The sequence below is a fragment of the Trematomus bernacchii genome, unplaced genomic scaffold (assembly GCF_902827165.1).
Source record: "Trematomus bernacchii unplaced genomic scaffold, fTreBer1.1, whole genome shotgun sequence".
Lineage (NCBI taxonomy): Eukaryota > Metazoa > Chordata > Actinopteri > Perciformes > Nototheniidae > Trematomus > Trematomus bernacchii.
Window position 1 is genome coordinate 3,697,555 of NW_022987739.1, and position 22,747 is coordinate 3,720,301.

Consider the following 22,747-nt stretch of genomic DNA (forward strand, 5'->3'; position numbering starts at 1 on the left):
TTTTGCATTTTGCATCGTTTCACTGTTGGCGAAGTGATGGGACTTTACAAAGACAGCTTGAAAACTAGTTCCATAATTACATAACCTTAGCTTAATCTTAGTGGGCTCTATCGTAAATCAGTTCTGAGCTTTCTTTTCTGCAGCACAGCCTTTATCTTAATATTTTACAATAAAACCAAAGGCAGTAAAACTTGCGCAGGTATGGTTACTTCTCAGGATGTAAATGATTACACTGATTTAGTGCCAATTTGTGAGCTTTTTGTGTGCGCATTATCTGCACCCATGTTGACATTTGACTCATATAACCTCAAGTTCACACAGGAAAAAAAAGATTTACTGTGATTAAGTACTTGGAAAACCCTTGAATAAGCTCTACATCTTTGTATAAACTAAACACTGTGTGGCTCCTCAACTTGATGACCCCGCTCTAGTGGCAACACTCTAACTATTGATAATCAATTCATGTGATATTCTCTTAAATACTACTTGTTATCATGGTGTCAATCACAGAGCAGCACACCGTCTTCCAGCCCATCTGATTTAAATATGAAACTTTACTCAATACACCCACATGTCTGCAGACAGACAGAGAGGGGGCCAAGTAACACGTGTGTACAACTGTAAGTGGGCTTTTTTTTGCAGCAGTCAAAACAGGTCAGTGAGAAAGGAGGTGATAATCAACTCTAAATATATCCCCTTTAACTTCCTGTCCCACAGATCTGCTTACACAGTGAAGACGACTTTAGACAGACGATGCTTCCGTCCTGACGAGGGGCACTGGGGGCATCAAAACTTCACACCCAACGCTTGACGTTCACAAATGTTCATCTCTGCAAAGCCAGCACAAAATACTTGAAACACAAACCTGATCTCAGTGTAGCATTCAGGGCTGCTTTAACAGTTTGCTAAATGCTATGGTGCAAAAAGCGTGATTAAAAGTATTGAGTGTCTCTGAACCAAGAACAAGACCTTCCTCAGTTACAGTATTTATGCAAGCAAATCAGTTGCCACAGCTGGGAAAAGTGAATCAGTCCCTGCCACTACTAATTATAGAAAGGCATCATATATACACTTCATGCTGCCTCCCCTGCTCTCTAGAACGTAAAGGCCGGGTGACTTCTTCTTGAATTACAGGCGCTGATTTGGTTTCCCATGGCTATCACTGTGGGAGAAGATGGCGTGTTTAGGGATAAGGGGTGTGCTCAAGAACACACACACACACACACTCTCTCGCTAGTGTAATCAGTCATTACTATCTGCCCTCTGAACACCCTGTTCTGCAGTATAAATCTACACGGCTGACAGCTGCAGTCACCCTGACTGATGAGCTCCAAATCAGTGTGAAGGGCCCCAACGTCGATGAAAGCAGCTCTCTCACAGCGTGGCAGACGAAGCTTTATTTATTACTTCACTGGGGTACACCTGAAATACATAAAACTCATTCCCATGTGGATGCAGAATGTGCTGTTTACAAGGTGAAGTTCTGACAACATACCTATTATTTACTTTGATTCCTGATAGAGCTGCAAGGCTTAGTCGATAATCACAATAAAGTAATCGCCTTTAACTATTTTAAGAAGTCATTTTTATTCAAACTTGGCAAGAAAAGGTTGTTTACAGCATATCATATAGGAAGATTTACCGCTTCTCACTTTTGTAATTCATAATAACCTAAATACATACATTCAAAACAAACAGATTCAGAGACAGCAGGCAATAAGACTGTTAAATAACTGAACTGCTGGAACAATTTCATAACATTCATCTGCTACTTAGTAATTATTTATCTATTATCTAATATATCATTCCAATAACTTGTATATAGACTCGTATTGCACTATTCCACTTTTTTTTTAAAACCATTTTTCTTTTTGTATTACTTTTAATATAGTATATTTTAATATTGGTTAATATTGTCTGCTTATCTGTATTATTGTGTTGCACTGTTGGAGAAGCCTGTGACATAAGATTTTCAATGACATAATTACTCTGTAGCTATGTTAGTTTGACAATAAAGAACCTTGAACCTTGGTTTTGACAAAAGAGGACATTTAAAGACATCATTTTGGACTTTAAGAAACTGGTATAGTATGGATTTTTTTTTACCATTTTATAGAAGAAATTATTAATAATTCAATCTAAAAAAGAGTCAGCAGATTCAATGATTATAAACTGTTAGTTGCAGAGTTAGTTTGGAGAGTATTACTGCTTTTAAAGTGGGTATCTACAAACAAAACAGTGATTATGTAATCTACTTTGATTCCCTGATACACTTGAGTTGTTTTGTTTGTTTTTATCTCAAACAAGAGATTTGCAGTTGGGGTTGTTGATGTATTAAATACAAAGGTGGTTCCAATGGATTTAAAGCATCAGTGAGACTGAGCTATTCCAACACTTTGTTTATTTTTCCTCTTTGAAACTGTGTCAAACTTCTGCGATAGGAGCCTTTCATCAGCCCAAAGGCAAGGGGAACTAGGAATCAGCGCTTTCTGCTCACGAGGCAGATCCACACCCTTTCTCACCCCATCTTCCCCAAACTATAGAGGCCCACATCTGGAGTGACATCATTAGGAAAACAGTGCTGCAGACAAAGTGATCCACTGATGTGATTTATCTCACATTGCCATTAGCTCACAGACATATGGCTTTACTGTGAAACAAGAGAAGTGTCAAAGAGTAGTAGAAGAATTCCGAATTTAATTTACAACCTTAAAAATCACGTGACAAAACATGAGAACACTTAGAAAGTGTGCATCTGTGGCAGTGGATTTATATGTTTTGGTGACGGATAAGAAGAATAAGCAAACACGAGTTGTGGTTTATCAACAAAAAAACAGCGTCTGACTAAATGCCTGAAGAGTGTTTGTTGTGGTGCCAGCACCTGACACCCCACCACGCATGGAGAGCAAGAGCTTGACATTGGCCACGGCAACAAAAGCATTGTCCGTACGGACCCCTGAGGAGATCAATTTGCTCCCCCCAGTCCCAGGCTTTTCAGCAGGGTTGAATAGAGGACAGAGGGCCGGTCGCAGCAGCAGGAGACTCTGCAATGTTTCTCTAATGGGGTGTAAAGACAAACAAATCACTGGGATGAGACGTGGTCTTGTTGTTGTGATGAGCCTGTGATTTACACCTGGATCATTCAGGCTGATAAGGGATAATTCGTTTGGGATTACTGTGATCTATAACAGTTTATGAAGCCAGTGTGAGTGTGTCTGTTTGAGTGAGGGAGTTTAAAGGGCAGCGTTGGGGTTTACTTGTCTGTTGGTTGTTAGAAGTGAAGCTGACCTGAGTGATTAAAAACGTTGCTTCTGGTCAGCATTAAACCCTGTATTCTAACTGGGGCTGCAACTGTATTGATTAACAGAAAGATACTTTTACCTTGATAATAAAAAAAAATAGTAAAAAATATTATTTCCCAGAGCACAACATTATCATCGCGAAAAAAACAATTACAGAAAATGTTCATATGTGTGGTTGCTGCCAAATTATGTTTGTCTTTTTTCGCTTAAAAATCGATAAAATATATTATTGACAAAAATCTAAATTGTTGCCGATTACTTTTCTGTTGACCAAGTTTTGGCTCTAAGGAGAAACGAATAAAAACCGATATTCATGGTAAAATACTCCTGGAAAATAATGACATCACTATCATTTGAAAACCGATTGTTCTCACAATTCAATTTTTAAGATTTCCCTTTATCAGTTTTAAAAAAAATATATCTTCCCACCAAAATAGCCCATCAAACTCATGGACTACTGCAGATCTTGAACTATATCTGCACATGGGGAAGTGGTGATTTACCTAAAACCTGCAGGTAAACTGCATTAACACTGATTAAAAAGCTGGAGCAAGTCAACCTTTATACCTGTCTATGCTTTTAAATGCATGATTCACAGTACCAAAATCACGTATGGTTCCTCAAACACACATGCAAAGTTAGTTTTTTGAGGATCCCTGAAAGTCATTGTTTACCCACCTTTCTGTCTGCAGTCTTTCACAGTCAAGATTCTCATGGCCATACATTACCTGAAAACGCCTCTGACCTGAACCATGGCACACAGCCTGGCATCAAAAAACATGAAAACGAAAATAAGCGAATAAAGAGTGGGAGTTCAAAGACATATCGGGGAAAAAACGTGCAGTTCATGGTAGGAGAAAAAAAAGACAATCATTGAACGGGTTAATTTTGAGTCATACCAGGCTCCGAGAAGTAGAAAAATGAGAAAAAAAATTCCTCCGCCGCGGCGACACAGAGAAAGGAAACTTTGACGTCTAGTGTGTTTTTCGGTTGTGTCCGGGATAACATGAAATATTATATCGAGTAATACAAAACCTTTGAATATGTATCAATCACTGTAATCAAGATATAACGTTTTTAACTTTCTACCATCTTTTCAAAGCCGAAGTAGATCCCCGTTGACTTCAGCGGAAGGATACATGTTTGTAGTTCTTCACTCTCAGTGACTCCAGTGACTGGTGAGCGTAGAGCGTAGAGAGGTGGACGACTTTTCGACTCCGTGTGTGACTACCGCAAGTTACATTTTGTATTTTAAAGCGGTTTCAAACGTGACGACTCGTTGAACACATGTAAAAAAAAATACGACATGTGTTAGTTTAGCACTACCGGTACTTTTTTGCCCTTTTATTGCTTGTGATACATTTTCAACGAGAGTTTTTGAGAACCAACGTCCCGGGAGACCGCTCAACTTTGGGCTGGCGACCTTATGTGGATTTTACAGAAAATATGGAGCAGCTTCCCGGTGTCTCCTCGGTCAAATCCCTAGTCGTGGTCTTCTGCTTTATTCACCTCTCTCTGGGTAAGTGTTTGATTTGGATAAACCTGTTAAGAAGTTGTCTAATATATTAAAATGTGTCACGTTGTGTTGCCTCTGCATCTGGGGCAGACATAGCATCACTTCGCTGTGACGTTACAGAGGTGGGAGAAGTACTCAGATTGTGTACTGAAGTATTTTAAGGACTAAAAGTACAACCCCAGGATAGATACATTTGTATACACTTCAAAGCTGATAGTAAGGTTGCAGACTTGGTTTTTTTTGTGCAGTTAATTTGATTTTTAGGGACATTTCATATCCATAAAAAGAGATGGGCTGACTCCAAACGTAATTTAGACAATGTTTACCAAGAACTTAAACAATATATGAGCACTATTAGAAGCATTAGGAACAAAAAAGCAATTAAAACTAATTGTGTATTGAACAAATATTGGACTTTTTTGTATCCAGGGTTTAAGATGTACATGTATGATCTGGAATAAAGTGGGGGAAAAATCAAAACAAGTAAATAGAAATCACGTACTTCTCGAAGTGGAGTAAATAAACATTATTTCCCATTTAAGTGTAGTGAAGTAGAAGTATAAAATGGCATACAATGGAAATACTGAAGTACTCAGATCTTTGAGTAAAAGTCGAAGTACCAGAAATACTCTGTTACAAGTAAAAGTCCTGCAATCAAAATGTGACTTAAGTAAAAGTACAAAAGTATTAGATTCAAAATATACTTTAAGTACCAAAAGTAAAAGTACTCATTATGCAGATTGGCCCTTTTCAGAATAATATATATGATATGTTTGGATTATAATTATTGATGCATTAATGTGTTTATCACAGCTGGTAAAGGTGCAGCTAAGTTGTATTACTTTGTATACTTCAAAGTAAAAGTACACTGCATTTTAGTGGAGTAGAAATACTCAAGTATACAAGTACCATGACATTGTACCACTGGTCACGTTTCTATACAGGTTTCACACTTCACTGTTATAGTCATCTTTAGAAACTTCATTTTGGGGCATTTTCTATATTATCACTACTATTAAATTATGTTTTTTTTAGTCCTGGGGCATTTTCACACAGTTTAAAAACAACTAGTATTATCTGCATTGTTCCCTACTTCGCCCCTTGTTTAATGCAAATGGTTAAGGTCTGGTTAATATGATACTGTGACCTATTACTACTAAGTGTTCAGTCTGAGTTGCACCGCTGCCCAGATGTTGAACAGCGAGAGCAAGAGAAAGAATTCAAAATGGACACTTAACCATGTTTAGTCTGCCCTGCTGAATTAAGAGATCTGACAGTGATAGAGGAGAGGCAACAATGTGGAGTTTACAAGGAAAATAATCACCAATATTTGTATGGTTAAGTTTCATGATGTAGCCAACACATGTTTCCTTTCATAAAAATATGCCAGTTAAAAGTGTTAAGACCACCCTGCAGTAAAGCATTTTGGGTAAATTCTCACGCCTATACAATGTTAAAGTAATGTGTGGGAAAATAAAGAAATATTTGTGATAATTTTAAAGATGACCTAAGTACTCCTTATCCTTTACCCGGCGTACTGTTCATTTGTCATAGCATTACTAGCAGTGTCCATGTATTCAACAGCTCATACAGGGATAACTGGTTTACTTTCTACAGCAGCCTTAAGCTAAATACTAGCATAGCATAATGCAGGGGTACTGGTTTACTTTCTAGTGCAGTCTTTGAGTAAGTACTAATTAGTGTCCACTAATTGGAGCCCAATAGCATGTTTTAAGATACTTAGACCCACACTCACTGTAGATAAGGATTTACTTAAAATTGCATTTGAATTACAATATGCTAATATAGAAAAGCACGTTAAAAAAGCTTTTGAATGACAGTGTACATGTTTGTGTTTTCCATTATTAAGTTTGAAATGACGGTAAAGCTGTTTGAAGAAACAATTAAGAAAGCTCTAATTAGAGAGCTCAAAGTGCTCAATTTATTGGGGATCAGTGTTATTCCCAATGATAGAGTAATTCTAATTCCATTCCTATGTGTGTTTTGCTCTGGTAAATGCTCAATAGGACAACGCTGTAGCCTTCTTGTTGCCTTTCCATGAGGGTGCCAAGGCAATGCAACTGATTTCATCTCAAATGTTTTTCATTTTTATCATTTTTATCTCAGGGTTGATGCATGCATGCGGCCTTGCTATTCTTTCTCACGTTTTTTCATCCATGCTAGCTAGGTGACTTGTGAACAGTGAAGTCACACAAAAGAGGAAAAGACAATGTGAAAGGGCTGCAGGCAGTGCAAGGAGAGGCAGTGGAATGTTGTTGGTGTTTGACATTCCTCCCTCCCTCCCTCTCTGTTCAGCCTGACACACACACACACACACACACACACACACACATACACATACACATACACACACACACACACCACACACACACACACACACACACACACACACACACACACACACACACCATGATTTCCTCACCTATCATTTTCCCGCTAAAGCTTAACATCCAAATAGTCTGCACACACTGAGCTATCATGTTCTTGTGGCGAAGGCAGTGGTTTTCCATATGACAGGATGGCACGGAGGTGTTTACCTTTTAATGACATGAAAGGGGGTTTGAGGTTAACCCATACTGCATGAGCTCCTGCAGCATTTTATTTAATCCGTTGGTTTTACTATTTCTTGTTTTCTAAATGATTCACCAACAAACAGATACAAAATGTCTGTGTTTTACTCCAAAGACTAATATTTCTAAAATACTATAAGAAGTAGGGAGTCATCTGCTAACCGCTGTGACGAATACAGCTGCACTTCCTTCTTCACCAGAAAAACGCTAAAAACGTTTTTCTGTTAAAAAAACCAAAATGATAAATACACTGTGTGCCTCCTCCTCACCCTCCTGATAACACATGTTAAGGCAATCAATTCATTACATCCCAGCTCAGTTGGGGAGGAACATTTGACCTGACTCCTGAGCAGGGCCACAACAATGAGCCCATGCTGTGAAATAGTGCTGTGGAAATGCTTATTATAACCGCAACTTTGCACGAAACGGCAACAGCTGAAACATGTTATCCTAGCCTGAGGGACAGTGGAAATGGAGCTTTTATTGGCTGAAGTAAATGATAGTGTTTGTATTTTCTGTTTTGCTCTGTGTTACTTAGCTCTGACTGCAAAAGCGATATGTGACTCATTCGTAAGGGTCACATTGACATTTGCTGATAAGTTACTTTGATTTACTTTACTTATTGCACTAAAACCTTCTTAAAATCTTAGTTTGAAATGCTTGTTGACTTTTGAATAATAGTCTAAGGCCTGTAAAGTGCAATGAAGCCCCTGTGTTGGGATACAGGAACACGGTTGGTAATACTTTGCTACACAGTGTGGTAGCTGATTGTGAATCTGATTCTTGAGGAGGCGTAGGAGCCCGGTTTGTGGCACACGACATAGTGTTACTTCTGTGGCGTGGGCATGTGGATGGTTGCATATTTTTGCCCAGTGCTAACCGCACACAGCTGACATGCGTGAGTGTATCTATTTGCGTGTGTTGCATCGAGGATACAAACAGACAAAGGCCAACTATTGTGCCGCCCATGGTTTACTTGCATCTGACCCAAGCTGTAGCCTGGTGTGAAATGTGATTTATTCGCACCATGCTTCGCCATGTGCTCTGAAAACAAAGCTATTTATTGAGATGCCCACAACACTGCGTTATTTAATTACCCCCAGTCCTTCCCACTGCATTATGGCTCTTTTATTAATGTGGCTTTAAAACATCTCTGTACAATCCCCTCAACTTACCAAGTAGTTCCTTTCTTATCTCTTCATGTGATCTCCCTGAACTCTGTTAGATCATTTTGTAAACCATTGCTTTATGTTTCAGGTTATATTCAGTTCAGCCTGCCCCACCCTTTTGATTAGTAGTGTAGTTAAAATGCCAGGCCTCCACTATGTTTCGGTCCTGTACTTGTTGGTTGAAGTGGGAGAGCGAGTAGTAAATGTGTGGAACTGTATGAGTCAGTACTGAGCTCTTGCATGTGTGTTTGTACCACTATCAGAGGTGGGAGAAGTACTCAGATCTTGTACTTAAGTAAAAGTAGAAGTACCAGAGTGTAGGAATACTCTGTTAAAAGTCTGCAATCAAAATGTTACTCAAGTAAAAAAAAAGTATTAGCATAAAAAAATACCTAAAGTATAAAAAGTGAAAGTAGTCATTATGCAGATTGGCCTATTTGAATATACATATTAGAATGTTATCAAAGCTGGTACAGATGAAGCTTATTTTAATTAAGTGTTGATCATATTTTTTTATCCTTGATCCAAATCAGCAAATTAGCTTAAGGTATTAAATAAATGTAGTGGAGTGAAAGTACTCAATCAAGTCCCTCAATATTGTACTTAAGTACAGTACTTGAGTAAATGTACTTTACACCGCTGACCACTATGCACAAAGACATGCATGTGTTCGTGTGCCTCTCTAACCATTTACTCTTGGAAATGTAAAGACCTACTGTGATTAAGATCTGGAAGTTAAAATGCATATGAGACAGAGTGGAAGTGATAGTAATGGGCCTGTTAACATTTTCTTTTTGCAATGCTAATGCAGCCGCAGTGCATGCTCAACCACTTTGCTCTTTGATCCACACGCATTCAATAAATACCAGTCAAAATGTGAATGAATCTAGGTGCATGCCCACATGAACCACATGCACAGTTAGGAGGTGGTGGTCGTGGCTGTGAAGGTCGAGGGGATTACAGAGCGTTGTGTCTGCACTGTTGAACAGGTTAGCAAATTAACAGGGAATTACTGCGGCCTGCATTCCTCGACCAACACAGCCCCGTAATCCTGGAGACAGGCAGGCAGGGCGCATGGAGTAATGAACCGAGCAGAGCACTCCAGGTAGGAGAAGGAGGGAAACTGCTCTGTAATGGCTCACATTATTAGTTTAGGCCTATTTTACAACCAGGAGAAGTTTGGGGCATATCATCAGCATCATCTTAGTACTTGGATGTGGATATAGGAAATGTCTAGACAGAGGTTTTGGAGTTGGAGTGAATTGAGGTAAAGAAATAAGTTATTATATTCAATGTTATAAGAAGAAATAGCAAAATAGCCTGTGGGTGATTTGGTTAGTAGTTATGGGGGATTTTTTAGTGTTATTCCCCCCTTTTAACAGTCGAAAATGAATGAATGCCTTAGGACAGACCTCTTTTATTAATGTATTTGGTGTCATCTAAAGTTATGTCAAACAGTAATATGAGATTATTTAAGTACAGATCAAACAACCATCCTATAGGCATCCAGGAGGGAATGGAGGGAAACTAAGCAATTAAACTGAGGAGTGGGGAACAGTCAACTGGCTGACAGTCAAGATCGAGACTGGTTTATTGAGTTCTTTTTATATTTGGAAGATATTATACATTTGAATCTAACTTTTCCTTGCAGTGAGGCTTATAACCTAAGAGTGCTGGGTTACATGTGCGGCACGAATGAATATGGGATAAGGGGTCTAATGGTTCAAATGGACTATAGTATTTAAAAAAAAAACGTTGCAGTGCATAGAAAAACATTGACTATGCTCTGGTGGTGTTATTCAATCTTTGCTCTGATAAAGGCTGTTTATTTAACTTCAGCATCTAAAGAAAGAAAAAATAAGGGCGAGGAGAGAGAAGAGGTATTTTGCATTATGAAATGTTTGTTTGACTCAATAAGATGAAAGGGAGTTTGGCTTTGCACCATGATGTACTGAATTCATAATATCAAAATAATACTGAGACAGTCGTGATACCATGTTGACTCTCCTGTGGTCAGTGATTAGAATATTCTGCAGACATGCCGGTGTCATCTCATGAAATGTATGTCATGTAGATGTGCACGAGTCGCCGTTGTATTGTTTCAGTATCAAGTATCAAGAGGCAGGTATAATATCAAAGCCATACGTTTTAGTAGAGTGACAACATTAGTAGCTGGACATGTCTGCGCAACAATAGTCCTCATGGTTTGGTTTTTTATCATGACAAAAAAAGTTTTGACGGAACAAAGTTAGGATATGAATGAGCAAGGGAAAGTCCCTACAATTGCCTCGTCTGGTCTGCTCTCCCTACTTCTGTCTGTCTGTCTTTTTTTCCTCTTTGTCCAACACACTGCACACATGCCAGATGCAATGTTCTTACCAGATTTGGGACAGCCTGCCTGCTATTACGCCATATTAAAAAAACACACACACACACACACACACACACACACACACACACACACACACACACTCTGGGGCAGCAGCCCTTTTAGATGAGACTCTCCCAAATGTTCCAAGTGATTACAACAGCATGGCGACCGTCTCAGTTGGGAGGTTGGGAGGGTAATTACTGGGGCTGTCCCACTGAAGAACTTTGTCCTTCTTAATTTGACTTTCATGAACTGAAACTATACTGGCAGCTTGACATCTAATCTGTGGTTTACTCCTGAATTTCTTTAGAACAGCTTTTCCGTCATGCGTGTTTGACAGCTGGTGTACCCGGAGTGAAGTGGGTTACATTTAAACAAAGGATCGGAAATGGATCAGGTTTAAAAATGCAGCTTATGTTGCGTTTAAAAATGTCCTGATCTGCCCCGATTAAGATCCGGGAGATGAACTCGAGACATCCCTTTTTAATCACACCCTTCTGCTGTTTCTGTTGGCACGGCTCTGTTTCATAAAATATGTCACAACCCTCCAAATTGAATCTGACCTGGGAGACTAAAGCCTTAAAGCTGCTGCTGCTCGGTGCGTCTGCTCTGCTGTTTGTGTGGGCCTGTAAAGCTTCCCTCAGGGTAACAGTGTTTAGTTTGAGCCTCTTCTCCCTCCTCGCATGCTGAGCTAAGGGTATTTTATTGCAAGTTACCATGACGACTGTTTGGCCTGCTGGATATCGAGGCTTGTACAGCAATTCCAGGAAATGGGGTTACTTCCTCACTCAGTGCGAACAACTTCCTGCCCTCCGCTGTATGGATGTGTGCCAGGGCTCAGGGACACCCGTTCGTGTGTAGTCTTTGTCTGTAGGTTCGTAATTACTTCCACATCTCAATCCTCAGCTATTAGCTCCAAAGCCCGTCTATCTCCCTCCCTCACCCCTCCTCTTTTCTACCTCTTTGACAGTCTTTTTTTTTTCTCCTCTCATGACATGGCTGGATCCCTTTAGGGACCCGCAGTGGTGTCGGTGACAAAGCAGTGGCAAGTGCTGTGGGAGGAACCAGCGTAGTGCCAGCTGACCACAACAGCCTGACTTTCTTTTTTCTGTCTCGGCGTTTAGGGCTGTGATTTTTTTCAATTTAAATGTACTCACACTTAAGGTTTTCGCTTTTTCAGTTTTCACAGATTCTCAAAAAAATAACCCAGTTTCAAAAACAGGGGAATGGTAACTTATTTCTACCTGGAAATGACGTCACCAAGTATCCAAAAGTAGTCGTGGTTTCTGCTGTTCACCGCAGTTCACGATAACTAAGGTCCTCCTCTTGCGACAGGGACATCTCAATATATGCTTGTAGTAATAGAAAGTAACACGTTAGATAAAGGGAAAGCAAATGTTTTAGATTAAAAAAAAAAGCTCTACTTTGAAAACAGTGCTGCTTAAAATAAATACCAACAGCAGCCTGCTTTATTCTCACCTGATAATGCTAGCGTGTTGAGTCAAAACATTGTCATCCGGTTTGTAGGTAATCTCATAAACTAAAGTACTTAACAAACAGACATTTTGACCATGCATTTAGATGATTCGGCTTTTTCTCATTACTCTTTAAACTACAAAGTGTATTCCCGGTTTGATCCCTTTGGGCTGGGTCACATTATGCCAGGTGAACATTAGATGACTGATTGCTTTACTGATAGAAAGCCAAGTGTTCACAACCTTTGCTTATTTAACTGATAACTCTTGAGCTAGTTTGCCAAGGAAAACAAGCCACTGTTGTCTCTTAGTTTCAAGTTTTCAAGAGCTACACAGCTTATCGTTGCATTTCGTTTGTGCTTCTTAGATAGGCTAGGCAGGCAACCCTTTTTTTTTTAAATTGAGAAATCCCCCATGATCAAGTGTGCTCACAGAGAGGGGGCTGACATATAACAAGGGCCCCAGCCTGGAATCAGACAGGGGGCTTTGTGACGTACACCTTTCTGCTTTCCTTTTGAATTTACATAAAACCAGGTGGATGGAAACATACCTAAAACTAAAGCTTGTGCAACCTCTCTGATTTTCCATGTGGCAACACAGTGAATCGTTTTTCTTTGACAAATCTACATACTGAAACTCATAGCGGATCTCTTAACTTTTTAGTATTCATTGTATATATTTTATGTCTATTTTTGTTCTTGTTCCCAGAAGCACTTTTTTCTATGTTTAGGGCTTTACAAATAAAGTTACTAATATAATGGAGTTCTAGAAAAGAGCTAAGACATATGTATAGATTTTTCATAATGGCATTTTAACGGCTCCCATCAGCAGGGATCACACACATAGATCTCCTCCCTGTCCCACCACACTGCAGACGTTGTTAATCTCCTGCTTTTGTTCTGCTTTTGTTTCCACTTAAACCCCCCCCCCCATTACCTTTACACATACACACAAAGCTATAAGATGCGGTGGTAGTGAGTGAGAAAAGGAATGTAGGGTTTTCAACAGGAAGGGTAAAAAACGTTGGGCATGTAACCATGTGTTCTTACTACGCTGCCTGTATGGATGCATCATTTAAAAGGTTGTTTTGTATAGTGGTTATTAAAACGATTTCAATGAAATGCTATTATTATGCCGTATCGTAAACATTTTGGAATGAAATGTAATTTAGACTATAACGGGACTTTAACGACCCTGTCCGTCAAAATGCCAGACAAAGAGAAAGTCTAACTCGACCCCTGGTTTCACTGTTGACTTTGTCGATTGGGTCTTATCACGGCTCTCATTCCTGGGAAATGTTCCTGTCCGTGGTCCATTGATAGTGAAGTGTGAGAACAGCCATGTAGAGAGGATACAATGCTGGTGAGACGTGTCTGGATCCCAATACAGTGGTGCTCAGTCACTTTAATGTGTGTGAACATTTTGTTTGTTTAACTTAGAGATTGCAAAACCTTTTTCCAAACTTCCAGTCGGGGAATTTTTGTGTGTGTGTGTGTGTGTGTGTGTGTGTGTGTGTGTGTGTGTGGTGTGTGTGTGTGTGTGTGTGTGTGTGTGTGTTGTTGTGTGTGTTGTGTGTGTGTGTGTGTGTGTGTGTGTGTGTGTGTGTGTGTGTGTGTGTTGTGTGTGTGGTGTGTGTGTGTGTGTGTGTGTGTGTTGTGTGTGTGTGTGTGTGTGTGTGTGTGTGTGTGTGTGTGTGTGTGTGTGTGTTGTGTGTGTGTGGTGTGTGTGTGTGTGTGTGTGTTGTGTGTGTGTGTGTGTGTGGTGTGTGTGTAGTGTGTGTGGTGTGTGTGGTGTGTGTGTTGTGTGTGTCGTGTGTGTGTGTGTGTGTGTGTGTGTGTGTGTGTGTGTGTGTGGTGTTGTGTGTGTGGTGTGTGTTTGTGTGTGTGTGTGTGTGTGTGTGTGTGTTTTCTAATTGCGATTTCTTTGACAGATATTGCGATTCGATTTGCGATATTTGTTTTTAAGCGGAACGGAAGTTTATTGTAAAATGCGGCCATATCTCCGGCTAGGAAGGTCGTATCAACGTGCTCCCGTCGCTAGCACCTCGCAGCCCGAGCTAGGAGTAAAAGAACTAAACTTACATGAAACTTCCGTTGGGTTCCTAGATGGTTTTGTTTCACCAAACCATCTAGGAAAGCTCCATTGGAAGCCATTTGGAAAGGGCAGGCACTTTCAAAAATACTTGGCAGGTGATTGGATAAATCTGTCTATCATCTTCTATCATGGGCCACTTCTGATTGGTTAACAATGACTGGTACATGTGGAGCACAGCACTTCTGATTGTATGGATGACTGACACACAAGAATCTTTTTTAATTAAAAAAAGAAGAATCGCAGGCTTTGATAATCGCATCATTTCAAATCGCGATTTCGATTTAAAATCGATTAATCGTTCAGCCCTAGCAGGCAGGCTGTCCCAAATCTGGTAAGATCATTGCGTCTGGCATGATGACAGCGTGCATGGGAAGCTCGTCAAACCAGTCGGGGGATGGGAGTAACTTTTTCCGGTCTGTGCTCTCATGCTTCCATTTTTCACTCCCTCTGCCTTATGCATTGCTCTTCCCAGCCTTTCTCTTACCCTCAGAATAACTCTTTATTATTGCTGTTTTTGCCATTTTTAGCTTGCTTCTAGATGAATCAAATCCTGTCATACCCTAGAGAGTGTTATCAAAATGTTTCGTAATCACATTTTCTATCCTCTATGATTTCTTTTTTCTAAAGCAGATTTTGCATTAAATTTGCACTAAAACATGACGAAAAACAAAAGTGAAAGTTTGTCTGGGTCACAGGCCTAACCGCATATGTGTGGATAGTCTGCTGTCTGCTTTTTGTTATCATGTGCATATGATTTTCGTGTGTTGACTTGTAGCGAGCGTGCATACCGTATGTCTCGGTACAGAAATAGTACCAAAATAGCCCAGTCCTTTCTGTGGTGTCTTGCACTGCAGCAGTAGCCCAATATCAGTTCGTACTTTATTACAGTGGATGTCTGTGCAGTGCACATAGAGGCATGCGTGTGTGTGCATGCTTGTGGGATTATGAATTTCACAGTGGTTTATGTATGGTATCCCCATGTCTAATGAACTATGTCTGTCAGCCTGGCTCCAATAGTCGTCCCTCGCTCTCTCTCACACAGACTGCCGCCTGAATGTTGAGCACTAAAAAAACTGTGTGGTTTAAAGCGCCATGAAATCATATCAAGTAGGATTCATAATAGTAAAAGTGTCTTCACAAAGGCTCCTCTGCTTGAGAGACTCTTTGATTAATCTAGGCGCAGGAAGTAACACCATTTTTGAGCGCACTTCCTGTAATGCAATGACTGTTTTGTGAAGACATTGTTGGCGTTTCTTGGAAATCAGCTGACCTGCCCTCATATTTTGTACAAAGAGATCTCTTTTGCTGAGTGGGGATTCATACAAATCTGCGACTATGATTTGGAATGAAATGTTAAAATAGCAACATTTAAACCATTGCTAATGATTAATAGAGGTTTTCCTTAATTAATCACACCCTTAACAGTAGCGTCTTTATCTGGCTACCATATCACAGACAGACTAAGAACACCCGACACTTCATGTTGGGCTGGCATGGTGTGCGTGAAGATTTCTTCAGCCATGTGTCTCTGGCAGGCCGCACAATAGCTGGAGTGTCTGGCTATGAGTGTTTCATTCGCAGGGGGATAGTTGGGCTTTGTTGTTTGTCATTTCTGTCTGTCTACCCATCCGGCCGCCCTGTGACCGCACGCTGATTTCAAGCTGGTTGGTAAGATAGGTGGCGAGGTCTCTGCATTATCTGTGTAAGGATGATGTGATGGAGGAAACAACATGTAGGAGGTTTCCCTCAGTTGGACTGGGTGTGTGCGGGGGGGGATCTTACCACCTTGGCTTACCAATTTCCTCAGGGGAAATCCTGATTGCGTTCTGAGCAGTGCCAGATTTCTTAAATTTAAACAGAGACATATTTTGATACATTACACATCACGTTCATGCTCATCATGATATCTCTGTGTCAATACAACATAACACACAATATCAAGACATAAATGAACCTGCATACTGTTAAACATTGCACAGCAGACATTTGACAATATACAAATCACTGCATTTTAATAAGCAAGCTGAAGGTTCTAATACTACTCCAACTTCTTTCTGATTTAAGGTGGCAATATAGTCACCACACACTTCAAAATATATGTTTTGAAGTGTGTGAAGGCAGATATTTCTGTGAATGGTTTAATAAAAATCTGAAATTGTCACCATGTCTCTGTATTTACCTGCAATCAAATGTCACACACAACAAGTATTATCCAATGTTTTAATTGTCAAGCTGATCAAATGCCTCTTTCTAACTGGTCTCTTGTCTCTTACAGCGCTGCAGTGTTTGAACGATAAGGAACCTTGTGTTAACAACGCTACATGTCTGACCTTCAAAAATGGAACCGAATACTGCAGGTAAGATCGACTATCTGGGTCATGAAGGCTTTTTAGTTTAATACATGCTGTGATCCCAACACAAATGTGATCGCTGAAATAGAATCCGCTGATACGGAGATTGTTGGATGTGAAAGCCAGAACAGAAAAAGGGTTTTTAGATCTACTCTGGCCTGTCCGTGGGACCTTGAGGTTTTGCTCAGACACGAAACAGGCAATAAAAGACTGCTCTGTCTGACGAAGTACAGCAGTACTGGGAACAATACCAATACACACATTTCCACCTCCAAGATGTCATTAAGGACATATCCGGGGTTTTATAACTTGCCTTCTTGGGTTACGAACACATTTTACTGCCCACTGATTTGTTGACGATGACGAGATAATGTTATTACATGAGAAAATAACCTCTAAAACGGTTGGATGATTAAAAAAAACAAGTAGGCTAATCATGTGTGTGTAGACTTTCTTGGCACACGGCATGATGTGGTGGAAACTTGAAATAACCTGCAAGGAAGGCAATTCTACTACCGGTGGTGCAATCGGATCATTAAGGGAAACGTGTGGTAGTGTAAAGGAGAGCAGTGGCCCGTTTGATCTATGCCTTCCACTTTCTGACAGCTTAGCCTAGTTAGTAATTAAGATGGAGCTATCTTTATAATTGCATTGCCACTCCCAAGCCAAATTCCCTACGAAAACACACCATAGCTGGTTCATGAACCTGCTCATATTTCATTAAAAGTGCTGTGAATCGCACTGTGTGTCTGTTCCCAGAGCTTTTGGAATTTCAACACTGCTATTTCTGTAAAAAAAAGTGAAGGAGAATGCACATTCCTTAATCAGTTGTTTGACATCCCCCTGTTTAATTGAAGGTCAGGTTGCACTGCAGGTGCAAAGGGGGCTATTGTCTCTGCATGTGTGCGAGAGAACGTAGACGCATTACGTCAACTTGGTCCATCATCTCGCTGCATTTGGACTAGAGTGTTGTGCGTGTGCAGGTTAATGAATATGTGATGAAACACAGGCTAGGAGCCGGACATATTCAAGGACGGCTCACTTGAAATGTTTTGGAAGGATGAAAAATAATTGGATTTTCTTGGATAGATGACATTAAAATAACAGGTCCTCATCAAAAATGACACCCTAATTCACAGATGTGTTCCTACCATGGGGAGACAGACATACAGTAGAGCTTTGGCTTCATGCCAATACCTGCTGGCATGCGTCTTTGAAACAACATTCAGATCATTTGCTGTTTAAGCTTTTACCACATCCTCTAAGGTTTCATTTCTTTGCTGTTCATATTACTTTGACCTCTATGACATTTAAATAATCATGTGACACGTTTGTTTTTTTGTACAAGGTAATGAGTCATTTTTCATTTTCAAGAAGTGTGAGACTATCGGCTGTCGACTCATGCTCTCGCCAGCCAAACTGTCTCCATTTCTGAAGTCAGTGGGTTTTCTTTTCTATGTATTAAATGATGATATTGAAGACATAAGAAACACTGCAGAGCCCTGAAGACACACAAAGAGGAGTCTCTCAGTTTAGGAGAATCAGCTGACAGAGCGCAGGACTACTGTTAGACCAATTAAGTATTCAGTCTTTTTTTTTTTCTCTTCACATGCAAACATGTACAACTACACAAACGCACGCACTTGCCTCTGTCTGGGGCCATCTGCACTGTGCTGATGGTCAAAAGGCTCATTGTGTAAAGATCAAATGATGGGTTTGTTAGTCTCCTCAGTGCATTGAAGGCAGCCGATTGTAAGTAAACAGTCGCTCTGCCCTTTTAGCCCTGACCAGCCTAATTGTGTACGCATGGCGTCCGACTGCATGGAACTGTGTAATTAAACATTTAATATGAGAACACTAAAGACAACTGATGGACAGTTACATCTGTTTTTACCGTTACATTAGCCTGTGCCAAACAAAGCAAGAGTCATTTAACCATGTGACTTACTTTGTTTCAGTTTAACTAAACACTTTAAAAATAATGTCTATTCAGCAGTTGTACGTTTTTGATGTTCCTAATGAAACCGCTGCACTCAGTGGAGAAGAGGCCCTGTTTTGGTTGGCAACAGAATGAGCTTCTGTGCAAATTGGCTCCTGCCTCTTCTGCAGAGTTCCCCCATACATCTTGGAAAACACAACACAACACAACATATTGTGTATGTCTCTGTTTTACATCTTTGAATTCATTTTAGACACTTTTTCTATCTTAGGCTTTAAAACTTTTTTCATTTAAGACAGAAAAGGAGAAGGTGTCTGCATGCAAATCAGTAAGATAGACTACTAAGACAATGACAAATATAAAAGAAAATGGGTTTTTGCAACCGAAGCTCAGGTGTCTCTTTTTGACATGAAACATGTGGGCGACTTTAAAGTGCATGGGAGAGGTCGACTAGCTGACTAGCAGGGCACGGTGGAGGAAAGCCGTCTAACCGGTGCCACTGCAAGCCATCAGCTCTGAGTGTGAGAAAGTGTGTTGTACAGTAAGTGTGTTTCTGTGGGAACTTCAGCCTGTCACAAGTTTGCCAAATATGTGTGTTTGTAAGTCATTGCTAAAAAGACTCCTGAATGTTTTCTAATGAAGTTTTGATTTAGATAATAGAAACAGTGGTCTTGTTTTTTGGCCAAGAAGGATTACTGACACTAACATGGAGTCTGACTCACTCACTGACTGAATACCTGAGCAGTCGAAGCTACAGTGAAGCTACGCACACGGCGTTGTCCAAACCCTATTTCCCTCCAGAACAAGATCTCTTTGTCTGCTTTTGGGCCATGGTGCAGACTGATTAACTCCTTTCCTCTCTTTCCTTTTTTTCCCTCCCTCTCGTTTTCTCTTGCAGTCCCTGTCATGCCTTTTTATATTTGTTTAAAAAAAGACGTTTTCTTAAGAATAAAGGGGAGAGAGTCACTGTGTTGTGTAGACCTGCTCCCCTGTTTGATCTGACAGCTAGAATTTGCCTGCAGGGTAGACAGAGGAAGAGAAAGGGCCAAAAGAAAAGAGGATGTCTCTTTTCAGGTAACTTGAGTAGGAATGCCTCGGAGCACAACTCCTTAATGATGAGAGAGCAGTGAGGGGGGGTCGACGAGGGAGAAGCAGAGCAGAAAGAGGATTGTAATTTCCCTCTTGCTACGCCTCCTTCATCAAACTGTCACTCATCCGTCCATGCCTCTGTCCCTCCCTCTGCTTCGGAGATTTAGATGCCTCTGGACAACTCCCCAGGTCCTTAATCCATCTCTCCCACAACCCCATTATTGTCACGTTCTTTTTTTTTTTCCCTTCATTGTTATAGTCGTACCTGTAGCCTCTCATTTACCTGTGTCTTTGCAGAGGTTTGGTTAACATTACGAGTCCCTTTTTGTCACATTGTGCCTCAAAGAAAGCTAACGGTTACAGAGTTGGAAGAAGTACTCAGATCTTGTACTTAAGTAAAAGTAGAAATACCATTGTAGGTATATTCTCATGCAATGTAAAGTCCTGTATTTAAAATGTTACTCAAGTAAAATGTATTGGCATCTAAATTACATTACATTACATTACATTTAATTTAGCTGACGCTTTTATCCAAAGCGACTTACAATTACCAATTACAGGGACATTCTCTCTGGAGTAACTAAGGGCTAAGTGCCTTACTCAAGGGCACACTAGTGGTGGTGTTCCAGGTGGGATTTTAACTCACAACCTTCCGATCTTCAGTCCCACCTCACTATCCATTAGACCACCACTACCCCTAAATATACTTAAAGTACCAAAAGTACTCATATAGGCCCATTTGAGAATCATATATATTATATGTTTTGATTATATATAAATTATATATTTCATTTTCATCTTCAAAGTGGGAGGATGACAGACAAGGATGATACTATAGTGTTCTTAAAATAGTTCTCTATCTGTGTTTTTTCATTCTTGTTTTACTTTTATGTATGCACCACGACACCAAGTCAAATTCCTCGTACGTGTCAACCTACCTGGTAATAAACGCGTTTCTGATTCTGAAGAAAAGGATGGGAGAAAATTATTAAAATCAGCCACTCCTCTCTGCTCCTTTCCTCCTTTAAAAAAAAAAAAATGTGTTAGGCACATGATACAAACTAAAGTCAACAAACAATGGAGTAGGAGTTTTAAGCACTGACAGTGATTTCCCGCTCTTACCCTTAAAAGACTTATCTCCTTCCCACAGCCCAGCAAACAGCCGTGTACATGTGGTTTGGACAGGAGCCACATTGATAAGAGTTTTTTTGTGAATATGATTGTGTATGTTCTCTGTCTGTGTGTGTCTCTCAGGGGCACCTTGAGCTCAGGGCGAGTTCACATGCTGAGAGGCCTGAAGTTCAGAGAAGTCGTGTCATATGCAGTTTAAATACGGTGGTCATGGAAAAGTCATATGTGTGTCTTGAGTGTGTGTCTAAGACCCCTGGGTATATGTATTTATGAAGCTTTCGTGCAGCACCCGAGCTGTTTTTAGGCACCACCTGAGAGTCGATGTGTAGAACATCAAAATGGACAAAATGACTTTTTCTACATCTAACGGTTTGTTGTAAGTTAATTGACGACTTAAGCAAGGTTTCTGATGTGTTTTTTATTTGTTGTCTGCCCTAGCTTTCCACATTTCTGTCCATAGATATGGTTATATAAAATAATGGTACACAATCATTTGAAATCACATGTCTAATGTAGTATGGCATGATTGCTTTTTAGTGCTATTTTGTAATGGATTCATCAAATACATCTTTAGATGAATCAATTGTTTGATTTATAAAAAATGGTGATCCCAGTTTCTCAGACCCTGAGGATGTTTGTGTGTTTTGTGTAAATACCTTAATAATTGCCATTTAATTACCTGTCATTTAATTAATGGACTGATCCTTTCAGCACCAGTAATAACACATCCTTCTGTCAAGGGTCACTGAGATTTGACCCTCTCTTTTAAGGATCACCACGATAAAAGACAGGGTCAGATAAACAAACAAAAGGGTAAAACAAACAAACATGCAGATGCACATCAGGCTGCTTGGAGATTCAAACCGGCTCACCGAAAGAGGAAGCCTAACAAAAGGGTGGGGAATGTGGCAACCAGACCATAAACCCATATACAGTAGGGTGACAAGTGGCTATCTGTCACACACTGACAATGACACCGTGGGGGCAAAAGCACCTCAGTTCTGTCACTAGGTCACATGTTCTCCATACATGCACCATAGTGTGTCTGACCAGTGTGAGGTTTTAGCACATCTTCATTCAAATCAGTCAACAAAGTAAAGCAACTATTATTACTTCCATTTTAATTAGGTTTGAGTAAACTTTAGGTGTTATTAGATCATAAAAGACACTCAAAAGGAGATTGTTATATCATTTCCCATGTGGTCGTGTGCCAGTGGGACTGACACTCAGGCTGGTGCCCCACGGGAACGAAAACGGGTTGTATCCACATATTTCTCTTGCGTATAGCCCTTTTTGCCACGAGGCCGTAACGAAACGATAGAAACGGACCCCGCAAACGACAACGGGTCCAAAGGTGGATAGATCTGGGAACGGAGCGCTCTATACGATCATTTTGTGATAATGATGACGCAATAGCCCTGCCTCCCCCCACTTCTGCTGCTCACCCCCGCAAAAGTAAACTGCACACTGAATTCAGATTATTTATCTTTATCTCGATATGGACATAAACGCGAGTGAGATCTAATCTGACAGGACGGAGACACGCAGCTCCTGACTTGAAGTGTGTGACTTGCTCCCGCTGTGATGCAGCTGGAGGAGCAAGTCACACACTTCAAGTCAGACCATCACCCTTAGCTATTTTAATTAGCCTACCTCTCAAACTACCTAAACTAGTTATAAATATGTTTATTTTTTACTGTCGGCCGGGTCACTCATTAC

The 22,747-nt window shown here is 40.3% G+C and overlaps 1 protein-coding gene across 2 annotated transcripts in view; it reads left to right on the forward strand.

Annotated features, from left to right (window-relative positions):
* Nucleotides 1-4,472: 4,472 nt before the first annotated feature.
* The window catches only part of notch2 (notch receptor 2), a 51,477-nt gene continuing 33,202 nt past the window's right edge, over nt 4,473-22,747 (forward strand). For both annotated transcript variants that reach the window (XR_004557180.1, XM_034146677.1), the window contains exons 1-2: nt 4,473-4,821; nt 16,794-16,875. Coding sequence is in view for 1 of the 2 variants with exons in the window: in XM_034146677.1 (XP_034002568.1) it covers nt 4,749-4,821; nt 16,794-16,875 (155 nt within the window). In the remaining variant the exon portion in view is untranslated. The remainder of the gene's footprint in view (nt 4,822-16,793; nt 16,876-22,747) is intronic.